Source organism: Labrus bergylta, chromosome 15, assembly GCF_963930695.1.
Source record: "Labrus bergylta chromosome 15, fLabBer1.1, whole genome shotgun sequence".
Taxonomy (NCBI): domain Eukaryota; kingdom Metazoa; phylum Chordata; class Actinopteri; order Labriformes; family Labridae; genus Labrus; species Labrus bergylta.
In genome coordinates, this window is record NC_089209.1 from 4,617,211 (window position 1) to 4,630,837 (window position 13,627).

General features: G+C 39.4%; 1 protein-coding gene across 1 annotated transcript; it reads right to left on the reverse strand.

Annotated features, from left to right (window-relative positions):
• Positions 1–401: 401 nt before the first annotated feature.
• Positions 402–11,666, reverse strand: LOC109986429 (hydroxycarboxylic acid receptor 2). The gene is made up of 3 exons (XM_020637079.3): positions 10,933–11,666; positions 6,421–6,826; positions 402–5,275 (listed from the first exon to the last, which is right to left on the reverse strand). Exons 1-3 carry the CDS (start codon positions 11,067–11,069, stop codon positions 4,817–4,819), a joined length of 1,002 nt encoding a protein of 333 aa, XP_020492735.1. The 5' UTR covers positions 11,070–11,666; the 3' UTR covers positions 402–4,816.
• Positions 11,667–13,627: the final 1,961 nt, after the last annotated feature.

Consider the following 13,627-nt stretch of genomic DNA (forward strand, 5'->3'; position numbering starts at 1 on the left):
TTGCCCCTGAAGTCCCAAAAAGTTAACATTTATTATTTTGTGCCCCCAAGTTATTATCTCTTGCTTGCATATTGTACACACAAGATATTTCTCTAGATATCTTGTGTGCAGAGTCATCAACAATAATTAAGGTTAAGTAGGCCTACATGCAAGATAATAGTGCACACAAGATGCCTATTTATTATTTTTTTACTCAATAAATTATCTTAAAGGATTGGAGGAATTCGGCCTGTGTAAAATATATAAATGCCTACTTCTTATTCTACTTCTTCGCCACCTGGGTTTAGAAAGGAGGCTATAAATAAGGCTTCAAGGGGAACGACCACAAAACGTCACATCCGGTTCGCACTGAGGGGGGGAAAAACAAACCGCTAGCTCGACGATACAACTTTTGTAAGAAATCAATTCAATATATTTTTATTTCACCGGTTTGAAGGAGGATAAAAATACAGCATACAGTTTTGACAACAGCTGAGGTGAAAGCAGTAAATTGATATCGACTTTATATTTTGGTCAGACAAAACAGAAGAAAATAAAGTGCCAGACGTTGTAATTGCGCGGCAGTAACCATAGCAACAGTTAACAGGAAAAAAAAAAAGTGACAAGTATTTATGCGCGGCAGTAACCATAGCAACAGTTAACAGGAAAAAAAAAAAGTGACAAGTATTTATGCGCGGCAGTAACCATAGCAACAGTTAACAGGAAAAAAAAAAAGTGACAAGTATTTATGCGCGGCAGTAACCATAGCAACAGTTAACAGGAAAAAAAAAGAAGTGATGGAAGTATTTATGCGCGGCAGTAACCATAGCAACAGTTAACAGGAAAAAAAAAGAAGTGATATAAGTATTTATGCGCAGCAGTAACCATAGCAACATTTAACAGGAAAAAAAAGAAGTGACAGAAGTATTTATGCGGGGCAGTAACCATAGCAACAGTTAATGGTAACTCACCTCAGCTTCCGCTCATACACCACGAAACCGACTAAAGTTCAAAATATACTTTTAACTTGGCGTGGAGAATCAAAACTCATTTTTGTCATTAATTTAAAGAAGTCAGTGTTTTGTTTTTCACTAATCGTGCCCACCCTGCTGTAGTTAGCCTGTGTCGGGTTTTCAGGTCATCACGGTTTGCTGCTGGGCCAGAACTAGTGTGGGTTGAAGGAAAGGTGAGATTCTGCTTCAGGTAAGGAGTGAAATATGTACTGACTCCTCAAGTTTAACTAAAAGACCTGATAGCCAATAACCATTTTTAATGTAGGCTAGTTTTTATTTTTATGGAAAAAAGAGTGGACAAATAATATCCTATACACTTTTTTAAAACTAACCTACATCATATTCAATAAGTAATTGAGTGAACAATGCACAATTTAGGGTAAAAAAAATAAAACACAGTGCATTTTTTTAAAAGAAAAATTAAATCTCTTTTTTTCTAGCTTCTCAAACCGAAGTATTCCTATTTCTCTTTAAAAGATTACATCGTAGGTAGGGGTTCAAAACAAAACAAGGACATTTCTTCGCTTTGCGGAAACAGAAATTGCAAATCAGATTCAACATTTACTGACCTTTTACAGACCAAAAACAGAAGCAATTAAGACGGCCATCGGGCGATTATTTAACAATGAAAATATAGTATAGTGATGTAAAGATTAACAGTAAAATCGTAATCAATCCATTCAAAGGTGTCAAGATTCACATTGCTGCAGAGTCAGATTTTGACATTGAGAACACACCACCGTCTTGTGTGGAATCATTTAGTAAGTAACACACTTGTTGAGCTTTGAAGAAATTATCGTAAGTGAAACGTTAAAATTGATCTAATGAGGCTGAATCATCAAGACATCAAAACCAAATTCAATGATGGTATCGGTGTGAGATCACATCAGTGCCATGATTCAGGCTACTAATGTCTCGTGTTTAAAATTAGTATTTCAGCTCGTCAGTTTAGCTTTTTAACAACTCAAGTTTACCAACACCAGGTCACTTATCTCATGAGGCTGAGACACAAAGCCACCACAAAATCAAGAAAAACCAAAGCAGCTCCGTAACGGTTTGTTTGGCTTTGTTTTCATACTTCTTTTCTCTGTTGTTGTTGTTGCTATGATATCCCTCTTGCACTGAGCCTGTTAGCCTCAACATGAACGTTATCACCACATCTCCTGTCTCATCAATCATACAGCCTGCCCGCTCAGAGCAGAGGATACACATGATTTTTTTTTTTTACAAAAAAGAAAATAGGTCAATATGAGAAGCTTTAGGAAATACTTAGACCATGATGAGGGATGTTGTGTTTGTTCAGTCTTGTTTTATTCATTCTGGTCTGGATGACTGTTGTGGATGTTTTGTTTGTAGTTGTTGCCAAGAGAGTGCAAATACACAATCTGAACAAACTTTAGCACCTGTCTGCTATAGGGGTAAAAAATGGAGCGTAGAGAGACTGAAAAGCTATGTCAACATTTGGTTGTTGGACTGATGTAGGAGGTTAGAGCAGGGTCAAAGAGGCGATGCTTTCTTTACTCGTTTGGAATAAAAGTTACACCTGTAAAATCAAGCTCTGCATGTCAGTGCGTTTTAGTGGTTTCCATGATCTAGAAACATTTTACTGGGGAAAAAAAATCAACGCTTAAGTTGTATATTCACAACATCAATACACAAAGATCTTCCATCCTTTACAAACAAATCAAATGTAATTACGAACATCAAAAGTCACAACATTGTATACAGTGCGGAGAGGAAAGGGTTAACACAGCCCTGCAGGTTTCTGTCGTCGACTCAGGTTTGACATGTTTGTAGCCGTTGTTTAACATAATTTTTTAACTTCCTTTAAACAACAGGACGTTGACAGGCTTGTTTACTCTGATGGAAAAAGATTGACGACCATGAATAATCAGTTACACATCAGTCGTCAGGAGGGAAGCGTAAATGTGAGGATGTCGTAAGCTCAGAGAAAAAACAATGCTGAGTTCACAAAGTTTGCACAGAGACTTGACCCCAATGAGGACGCATTGTAAAACTTTTTCTGAGGTCGAGATCGACCTGAATAATCAACGAAGAGTTTCCTGAGTGAACAATGCACAATTTAAGGGAAAAAAATAAAACACAGAAGCTTTGAACAGGTAAAGCTGGTAAAACAGTTTGAGTGCATTTAAAAAAAAAAAGAAAAATCAAATCTCTCTTTTTTTCTAGCTTCTCAAAACGAAGTATTCCTATTTCTCTTTAAAAGATTACATCATAGGTTGGGGTTGCAAACAAAATAAGGACATTTCCTTGCTTTGCGGGACAGAAATTGCAAATCAAATTCAAATTCAACATTTACTGACCTTTTACAGACCAAAAACAGACCAAAAATTAAGACGTGATTATTTAACAATGAAGCCGGTTGTTGCCCTTTCTTTTACAACACTGCCGGGTACTTTGTAGTTGCATGTCCAATGTGTCCTTGGGCAAGAAAGACACTTAACCCCAAGTTGCTCCCTCTGCTTCGTCAGCGTATAAATGTGTATGAATGGGACTAGTTACCTCTGCCATCAGAGTGTGAATGTGTAGGTGTCACTTGTAGTTTAAAAAGCGCTTTGAGTAGTCAGAAGACTTTAAAAGAACTAAACAAGCTCAAGCTCAAGTAGTTATTGCACAAGCCACCATATGCAGTAAAACCATGATCACCAATCACAGTCACAAGAGGACGGACACATTATCTCAGCTTCTTGAAGCCTGCTCTGAATGAATCCACATAAATAAAATAAAAACCTTTAATACATTCAAGTAAAAGTTGATGCAAAAATATATATATTTATATGCAGTGGTCTATATAGACTATTTTAGAATATGTAGCTTTAGTACATCTATCTGGCAATTGTTCTTATATTGTTTGTATTTGATTTAACATGATATCAGCTGTGATGCAGATGACAACATTGTAATCTGCTTAAACGCTGTGTACGCCCACACAGGTGTTTGGCTCTCTTCCTCCTCACCTGACTTCTTCCTCTCTGAATAATCTCGTTGAATACATTTTTAGACTTGAGCTATTGAAAGTACGTTTTATATGACACATTTCTGAACACATTTCAATAGAGAATTCACAGTATGAGTATTTTATCTCCCCTTTAAAGGCTTTATATGCGATTTTCTGATCCAGCAGATGTCGCCCTTGAGCACCAGCATGAAACCAAAACAACTTAAGGTGCATTGTTGTGTTAGCATGCTAATGCTGGCGATCTTTATTCTGCTCGTATCTTCACACTGCATGTAAATTTACCTGAAATGAGCGTGATCTAGAAACACAGTTAAGCAGTGAGTACAGTATGTTATTCTTCTTTTCTCTAGTCCCTCAATTAAACAACTTTTATATGTGAGGGGAGGAGTCAGCCAGCCGTCCTGGCGATGTAAACAAACTGAAGCTAGGACTCTGAAAACTCTGAAAGCATCACAGACAGAAGGACTCGGGTGTTACACCCATTGTAGACAGTCATGACTCGCAGAGTTATTTTCAGAGGATATACTTGATTTCTATTACATTTATGGCATATAAAGCTTTTAAAGGAGGATTACAAAAATATTTCTGCTATTTACACCTGAAGAAAGAAAAACATGACTGCAACTTAACTGACCACATATTATGTAAAAAAAAATGTAGACTGCATTTTTTAAACATGATTTTAGCTTATTGCTATGGAAGGTTACAGCTAAATTGTGCACACAGAATAGATATACACAGCCCCAGATTAACATTTTCAGAGAATACATCTCATCTGCCACATGCACAAAAACTCTTGTGTGGGTGTACCTGTTCTGCTTCTGAGATAGTTTTTAATAACAACCTAAGTTGAAAATTTATCTGTTGTTGTTCTACCTCCAGACATCGTATGTGTTTCCGTTGTCCCCAACGTAAAGTCTGAGTTTATCAATCTCTTCTGAAGACAGGTCGGACAGAAGGTGGATATGTAAGCGTCTTTAAACCCCGAGTTACAGAAGCAATAAATGAGCGGGTCGAGCAGGCAGTCAATGTACGATAAAACCATGAGGCCGTCGTAGACCTGAACGGCGACTTCCTCCTCTTTTAACCAGTTCTGCAGCCGGACGGCGAGCAGCACCGCTCGGCCGATGGTGCAGGGCAGGAAGCAGATGGAGAAGACGACCACGACCGACATGACCACCCACACGGCTCGTCTCAGTTTGGTCTTCTCGCCCACCGTCTTCTTTCTAAGCCGGTTCACGATGCGCACAGAACAGTACACGAGGATGATGAAGGGGATGACGATCTGGGTGAAGAAGACCACCTACCAAGAAATGAGAAGTGAGCGTCAGTAAGATGAAGAACAGAACAGCAAATTCACACAGCAAATGAAAGGTGATGCAACTTCTAAAAATTTTTACAAGCTAAACTTCTCTGCAGTCGACTCAGGCCAAAGAATACACGTGTGTAAACTTTAACTAAAAGTTTAGGCAGCTCTTCATTCATGATTTACAAGAAGAAAAGTATTGTTGTAGAACATTAAAGAGGCAGTTGTTGCTCCACAAAATCTCAAATTATTCTCTAACTGGGATTTAAACCCATGAACAATACACACTCTTAAGAGGCTTGTAACATTTCCTCATATCCCAAAAGTAAAAAAAAAAAAAAAAAAAAAAAAAAATGGGGACACATTATCTGCTGATAACATTTCTGAATCAATGCATTTGAAGTCAAATTAGCAGGACTGAAAGGTTCAGGAGATCCTTTGAACCCACAGTCATTAGGCTTCACAACGCACAGGCCCGTAGGAACAACTCTAGACTGCAACTGCAGGTGGAAATGAACTTCCCGCCTTTTATTTTTTTTTATATTAAAGGTTTTATATGCGATTTTTCACACTTAAATGTAACAGAAATCAAGTATTTCCTCTGAAAATAACTCTGTGAGTCATGACTGTCTACAATGGGTGTAACACCCGAGTCCCACTGTCTGTGATGTTTTCAGAGTTTTCAGAGTCCTATCTTCAGTTTGTTTACATCGTCGGGACGGCCGGCTGACTCCTCCCCTCGTGTATAAAAGTTGTTTAATTGAGGGACTAGAGAAAAGAAGAATAACATACTGTACTCACTGCTTAACTGTGTTTCTAGATCACGCTCATTTCAGGTAAATTTACATGCAGTGTGAAGATACCAGCATAATAAAGATCGCTAGCATTAGCATGCTAACACAACAATGCAGCGCAAGTTGTTTTGGTTTCATGCTGGTGCTCAAGGGCGACATCTGCTGGATCAAAAAAATCGCATATTCTGCCTTTAACACCCTGATGACTGCGGAGACTTTCAGTATTTTAATTATCTGTTAATTGTATCTATGCAGTTTAAAATCATCCATCCATCCCGTGCAGTGGTGCATGGCTGTGTAAATAACCGTATTGAATGAATTGAGAAACCAAAAAAAATAAAACAGAACCTCTCTGAAGGTGTCGGTCACATCGTGGTAATAAGTCTCCACCGCTCGGCCGTGGCTGTTGCAGCACTCGAACGTCTCCACCATGGTGGGGATGGTGAGGGGCAGCAAGAGGAGCCAGATGAGGATGGAAATCTGAGGAGATTTCTTCAACACCTTGACGAGGTTCTTCCGTCCGAGGTGCACCACGTTGAAGTAGCGATCGATGGACAGAATGATGAGGAAGGCGATGCTGGCCCCGCGGTTGAGAAACAGCATGGAGAGCATCAGTTTGCACACCACCGGGTTCTTGCTGCGCCTCGTGCCGTTCCAGTAGTGGTAGGCCTCAGCAGGGAGACAGACCACCAGCAGGAAATCGGCAACCACAATATTAAACAGGAAGATACTTTTGTTCTTCCAGAACTTGAACCTAAAGAGGAAGAAGTGGACGGAGCTGTTATTGAATTGTTAATTCAGTATGAAGAGGAAAACAGAAGTGTGGAAAAGTCAGTGACGCTAATGCTATTGTAGCATTTACTAACAAACATCTACATAAATCTCCACATGCTTCTAGTGTGGACAACTCACCCTTCAAACTGACAACTCATTCTTGTGCTTCTATTGCAGTAATATAACTCAGTCTCATAATCTCAAATGCTTCCCTTTTTGCACTGTGTATATCAACAGTGGTGGAAAAGAAACATTGGTGCCAAAGAAAACACTTCTCTCTCTGCATGCTGCTCAGAGTTTGCCTTCTCTGTACTGTCAGTGCTTCTCTTAATCCACAGCACAGCATGTTCCACCACCAACATGTTTGTGAGTTCATCTCTCTCAATCCGCACTACGGGAAAAAGAGTCTGTGAATGCAGCGACTTCTTGAGTGATGTAACTTTTGTAAAAAAAAAAGTAAATGCCATGCATGCTTTCTGTTGTTAAGTTTCAGTTTTAGTAGCTTCAACTAGTTCCAAGAAGTTTTTTGTGTTATTGGAACAATTTAAATATTCAGGTCTGAAATGACTTAACTGCAGTAAGGCAGGAATACATTGATGTTTTTTTTATGTAATTGGGTGATTTTCAGATTTTAATGTCAGTGGAGGCAGTTATTTTATGTTAAGATATTCCCAATACAGAGATAATTAAAAGTGTTTCAAATAGACAAAGAAAAGGCTTCCCATGGCATCCATTAACAATGAAAGTTTAAAACCAGAAGAAAATCTATGAACATAAAAAAACATGTTAAAATGGAGATGGAATACCCATCCATCCATCCATCCATCCATCCATCCTTATCTTTGCCGCTTTTCCCGTTTGGGGTCTCAGTGGGGCTGGAGCCGATCCCAGCTGTCATTGGACGAGACGCGGGTTACACCTTGGACTGTTCACCAGCCAATCACAGGGCTGACATATAGAGACGGTCAACCAGCCACACTCACTTTCACACCTACGGACAATTTAGAGTCACCAGTTAACATAACGAGCATGTCTTTGGACTGTGGGAGGAAGCCGGGGTACCCAGCATGCACGGGGAGAACATTCAAACTCCACACAGAAAGGCTCCTGTCCCACTGGGATTCAAACCAGGAACCTCCTCGCTGTAAAGGCAACAGGGGTAACCAGTGCACCCCTGTACAGCCCAAGATAGAATATTAAAGTATGAGGAAAAAACAATTCTCCTCAAAGAGCAACAAATGAAAATTAAATGCTGCAGAGAAACCCCCCCCCCCCCCCACAAAAAAAGAGATTTTTTGTTGCGATTTCAGGTTTTGAAGCGGATTGGGATCTTCACTGTTAATACACTTCTACACTAGTTTCTGTCAACATTTCCATCAGCACATGAGAATCCAAACAGGATGTAAATACTGTCTCTCCCCTCTGCATGCTGGAATGAGCAGGGATCTACTTGGGTTTCCTCCTATAAACAGTCAGAAAGATGAATCCAAACAGATTATTCATCGATTCCAGGTGTAACTTGAACTGGTCTCAGAGGCTAAAACGCACACAGTCCTTCATTTCACCATTCTGACGCCGACATAATTAGAGATTCTGTCAGAGAACACAAATAGGAGTAGGTCAAAAAGCAACTTGATTTCCTAAACCATCCAAAAGCTGCCTTATTAACATTTGGAAAATCATGTTTCGGTCTCTCCTTAAAGCTATAACATCAAGTCCCTAATAGGTGAATCAAGGTTTGAGTTTTCCAATCATTCAAGGTTTCCTTTTGAACTTCTCCAATATAAATATCACTTATGAGCACTTTGAGGAAAACAGGGAAATGCAGAGACAGATTGTGTTTCATCATACCAGAAACAAATCATTGATTGATTCAAAACACAACTTCAATTGTGTCAAAGAACGTTAGATTTATAAACAACAAAGTGACAATAATAAGAGCTATCATTCATCCAGGATAAAGAAAAGTACCAATAACTAGGGCTGGGAATCTTTGGGTGTGTCCTGATTTGATTCCGATTCTTGGAGTCATGATTTGATTTAGAATCTGTTTTGGATTCAAAACGATTCTGGATTCATGGATTCAAAGTCTATTTTTGAATTAGTATACTTCAGGATCTACTCCAGTCATCTGTGAAACTGATTGAATTTCTTGCTGCTGAGTTAAAGATCTAGCATTAGTACTTAGCAGGGAGTGACTGATTAGCCCCCCAAAAAAAAGATTTTTGGAAGTTATGAATCTATTTAAAATGTCAGAAGATAAGAATCTTGATTTTTACATAAATCTACCCCCCACCCCCCCCCCCCCAGCTCTACTATTAATAGTAGTTCAAAACCAACTAGACCTCCTTTTTCTCAGAAGAGCACCTTAACTGTGTGACTACAAACTGAAAAAACCACTAAGACATTTTTAAAGAGGAAGTTACAACCTCCACATCAAGACGTTATGTTGATGTACAGTTTTGACTCCTGACTCCCTGAAGATGAAGATAATAAACATGTGATGAAGATCCACTGACAAGATCTTAACTTCAACATTCCCTGTGCGGTAGCTGTATTGTAATTTGGATAATGCTCTTGTAACACGCTGAAAATGCTTTTTCATATTTTCATATTTTTTTCTGTCATTTTGTTATATCAGTGTGTCTAGTTAAACTAATTTAATTTCCAGAAGTATTTAAGTTAATTTAAATTTCAAATAAAGTTATAAACAGTAAATACTGTGTGTTTTATCTACCTTTTAAGATTAAGACACCGGCTCTTTAAGGGAGGTTCAGTGAAGAAGACACAGAGGTGTGTGTAGGCTGAAAAACGAAGCTTGTGAAAAGCTGTGGGCATTTCTTTCATAAAAGTTGCTAAAAGTGAGGATGGACGAGTTCTGACCGGTTCATTTCAATGGTGCAACACTCTCCGTCATACTCATTTCCCTTTAACAGGAAAAACAGGAATGATGTCAGAACTTAGAAGCTGATACTCTCACTGTGGTCTGTCTTTGTTTCCCACTGTTCTACAGTGGGGAGCAAAGGGCGAGATGTCATATTTTCTTATCTCTGTTTTAGTAGTTGTGACGTCTGGTGTACATTCATTGTTAGATTTTACATTTACCTGGAAGTCCTCTCACAACATTTGTCATGCTTTGCTTGCAGTGCAAACCTGTGTGCATTGTTTTTCACTACAGGGGGTTAAATCAAAGTTGGAATCACTCAGAAAAATACATTTCGTGTTTTTTTATTTTTCATATTTTTAAATTATTTTAAATATTGTATTATTTAAGTTGTTGCTAGTTCTGCTTTATTTCCTTGTTAATTGATTAGCACCAATACACCAAGTCAAATTCCTTGTTTGTGTAAATGTTCTTGGCAATAAAACCCGATTCTGATTCTGATTCTGAAAAAGCTAAGATGATAAGTCGTCCAGAAATCAATTATTAAGGTCAAAGTTTTCCAATTAGTAGAACTTTCTAAAGGCTACTAAAGGCTCCTGCCGACCTCCCTAAAATACATTTTACTTTACGTTTTGGCATGATTACAGCTTTTGTTCAAGTAGTCATTCATCTAGGTTTTTAGAAAGTAGACGCAGCAGTAGGTCAAAGGCGGCTGTTCTTACTAAGTGATCAACTTTCTTGTGTAATCAAGTTAGAAATCACCCTGTAAGGCAACACATTTTAAAACCAGCTGATGAGTTGTCTAAAAGTCAAAAATCAAGATCAAGGTTCTTGGATAAGCTACAAGTTGAAAGTTGTCACACCACCAAAAGCCTCCCTCATCTACATTTTACCCTTGAGGAAAAATGGGAACGAGGCATTGATCAATCATTGATCCCACTACTTCCAGACACAGCTGGACTTCCTAAGATATCCCCATGTGACCTCGTCTACTTTCTTGTGAAATCAAGTTTGGAATCACTCCCTTACTCACTCACTTACACTATTCCCCCATAGTCACTGATCCCCCAATCATAAAGTTCAAGTTCTTGGCACAGAGGGGGGAGGCTCTCCTACACTTCATGGTGAACATCCTAAACAGCATTTTTCTTTGAATTTAGAAATGAGGAGAAAAGCAGAGAGAAAATGTTGTTTCTTCATACCTGAAGATGAAGACATAGAGGACGGACAGATTGAGAGGCAGACCCAGCACAAACTCTCCCATCATCAGACAGGAGAGGGTTTGGTACGTGGCGTTATCGGGTACTCTGCAGTGATCGATTGTTCCATTTGTATACATGGTTTTCAGGGATTACACTTGTGGAAGCAGCACTGTTTTCCACAGAAGATCCAGTCAGAAAATAGTCCGGTTTATTTGATACCAAAAGAGGGGTTAAAGGTGTTCCCGGTCAGTCATCACAAAGTGAAATCCTTTTTCTTTCCGAGGTGGTCGTATAGCCTCAACTAATCCAGACTCTCCTTTCCTTTAGGCACCGATTCCCCCTTCTCACTGTGATCCGTTGAATTCAACAGCTCTGTCCTGAGAGCTTTACGGTGATCCTGGAGCTCTGTCAAGACTCGGCCGGCCGTGCCAAAACATGCTGGAGGAAACACGCACTGTAAACACTGAGAGCAGGTACTGAGTGTAGAGAGGAGAAAACAGCCTGCCTCTGAGAGTTTGTTCCCCCCCCTGACACCGATGCTTCAGAGAGGAAGAATTTATAGTCAGCTGGAGGTGTGGTTTAAAGGAAAATGGGGCTTACACAACATTAAAGATGCTGGTTTCAGCTTCCAAGCTTAAGAACACCTCAACGCACGACCCTCATGGTTTATTTGCCTGTGAAATTCCTCAGGTGGCAGCCCATGCGAAAACCATCATGCCAGCACATGTTTAGCTTTATGTTTCGAAAACAAGGATGATACTACGAGTGGGAAAGCACTGGGATTAAAAAAAATAATCCCAAATGACCAATTATGTCAAACCTGTGGGAGGACGCACAGGGTATCGGGTGAAAACAGATATCCAGTGAGCCTGAAGCCAAAAAAAAAAAAAAAGAGAAAAGATTGTGTGGGATACACTGCATGAAGGTGCTCCCATAGATCGAGATTTCAGGGGAGACAAGCTGAACAGGTAAAAGTAAAGAAGCAGAAATCTTATATTTTGTGTCAATATTTTAAAACAGAAAAGCCCCAAAAAATTGGTGCATTAAAAACTTAACAAAATGCAGGAAATGTTGTGTTTACCCTCCAAGTCTCCTCTGCTTTACGTGCAGCCGTCGTGTGAACTGCCATAGCTAAATACAGCGGCTGTTCTTCACAACCTAACCACAACTTTGCACAACCATCCCTCACTAGATTAGATTAAGGTCTGAAGCGGTGCGGAAGAAATAAGAACCTGAATTCATGCTTGTGTATTGCAAAACGCTGGATTTGAAACTGAGGAAAAAATACGTCTGAATCTGTATATCTGGAGAGGATATTTTCAGGTTTGTCTCTATCAGTTGAGTGGAGGAGTGTGTTACCACAGGATTAAATAATAATGACAGAGTGACATCATCTTTCTCAGTCACATCCTCTTTTAAATATGTTCAATTGAGAGTTTCTGAAGTAGAATACGTGGACGTTATGTCTCAACCCTCTGAATTAAAGCTGTCTCTGTTAGAGGCCCTTTTACACACGAGTTGAACCAATTGACCTATTTTTTTTGCAGAAGTACGTCACGTCTGGTTTAGTCCTTTGCTTCAAATTTAACTTCCTTCTTACTCAGTACCATGTAGATGTCTGCATGCATGCAGAAGCTCTTGACAGGGTTGGATTAGTTTTTAAACTCCTTGTTCCGTTGAAGTCAAACATTAACCTGACCCTTACGTCTCAGAAACAACAAACACTAACACCTAACAGGCAGCACACTAACGGTTTTAAACTTAACCTTGAACAACAGAAAAGACAACTCCTCACTCGGAAATAGCAGCCTGCTTTCATGCCAAGGTCTTACTCTCTTGTCCAAATTGTCACGTAACATTGCACAAAAATGGAAATGCAACATCACTTCTGCAACAGCAAACACGTCTAAACACACTGAGTACACTTAAGACATGCAATGTGAGACCTCTGAGTCTGACCACACCATTACATCCTCAAATCCGCCAGCCTTTGCAACATTGTCTGCACAGAAACGTGAGTGTAGCATTTCCTTTAAATGACAGGATTAATCCAAAGCTACACTCATCATTGCATAACTGAATTTAAATCTTAAATTTTGATTAAGATTTCGATTTTGAAATACTTCATTAATCCCTGAGGGAAATTCTGGTTTTACACTGTTATTTAACAGACATGCTTCTCACACACTTAGGCCTGAATCACACACATGCACAAACACCACATGTGGACATGCATTAGTGGAGAGATGTCAGACCTCTCCAGCTACCAGAACAACTTCAGTATTTTTGCTCCGCACCGGGACTTGACCCTGCATCATGGACACGGCGGTACACACACACACACTCTGTGTTTACTTTGTCTGCACTTTAGAACAACGTGCCCTAGAAGGCATGCCTTGTTTAGATTTATGATGATCTGTATCCAGTTAAGGTGCCAAGAAGCATTTCAGAGAAGTGGTGCAGACGCTCTCCTCCCTCACACACCTACTCTGAGAAATGGCTCATTCTATTTCACAATCTGATCTTCTTCGACTGTTTTTATCTTTTGTAGGTCTGAGGTTTCCTGCCTGTGTGCCCTCAGTGCGGATCCATTTTGTCATGATCTCTGCTAAGTTGTTGCAGGTGATTCATGCCTGTTATAGATCAAAGTTTTCTTGTGACTAAATTCCCCTGGTGATTAAATGGAAATTAGAAT

Bases quoted from the DNA above. Each gene is read 5' to 3' on its own strand.
- LOC109986429 (XM_020637079.3), bottom strand. From the start codon at position 11,069: ATGTATACAAATGGAACAATCGATCACTGCAGAGTACCCGATAACGCC. The intron at 6,827-10,932 runs GTATGAAGAAAC...CTTCCTCTTTAG, and splicing joins CTCTATGTCTTCATCTTCAG to GTTCAAGTTCTGGAAGAACA. The intron at 5,276-6,420 runs GTTCTGTTTTAT...ATTTCTTGGTAG, and splicing joins TGACCGACACCTTCAGAGAG to GTGGTCTTCTTCACCCAGAT.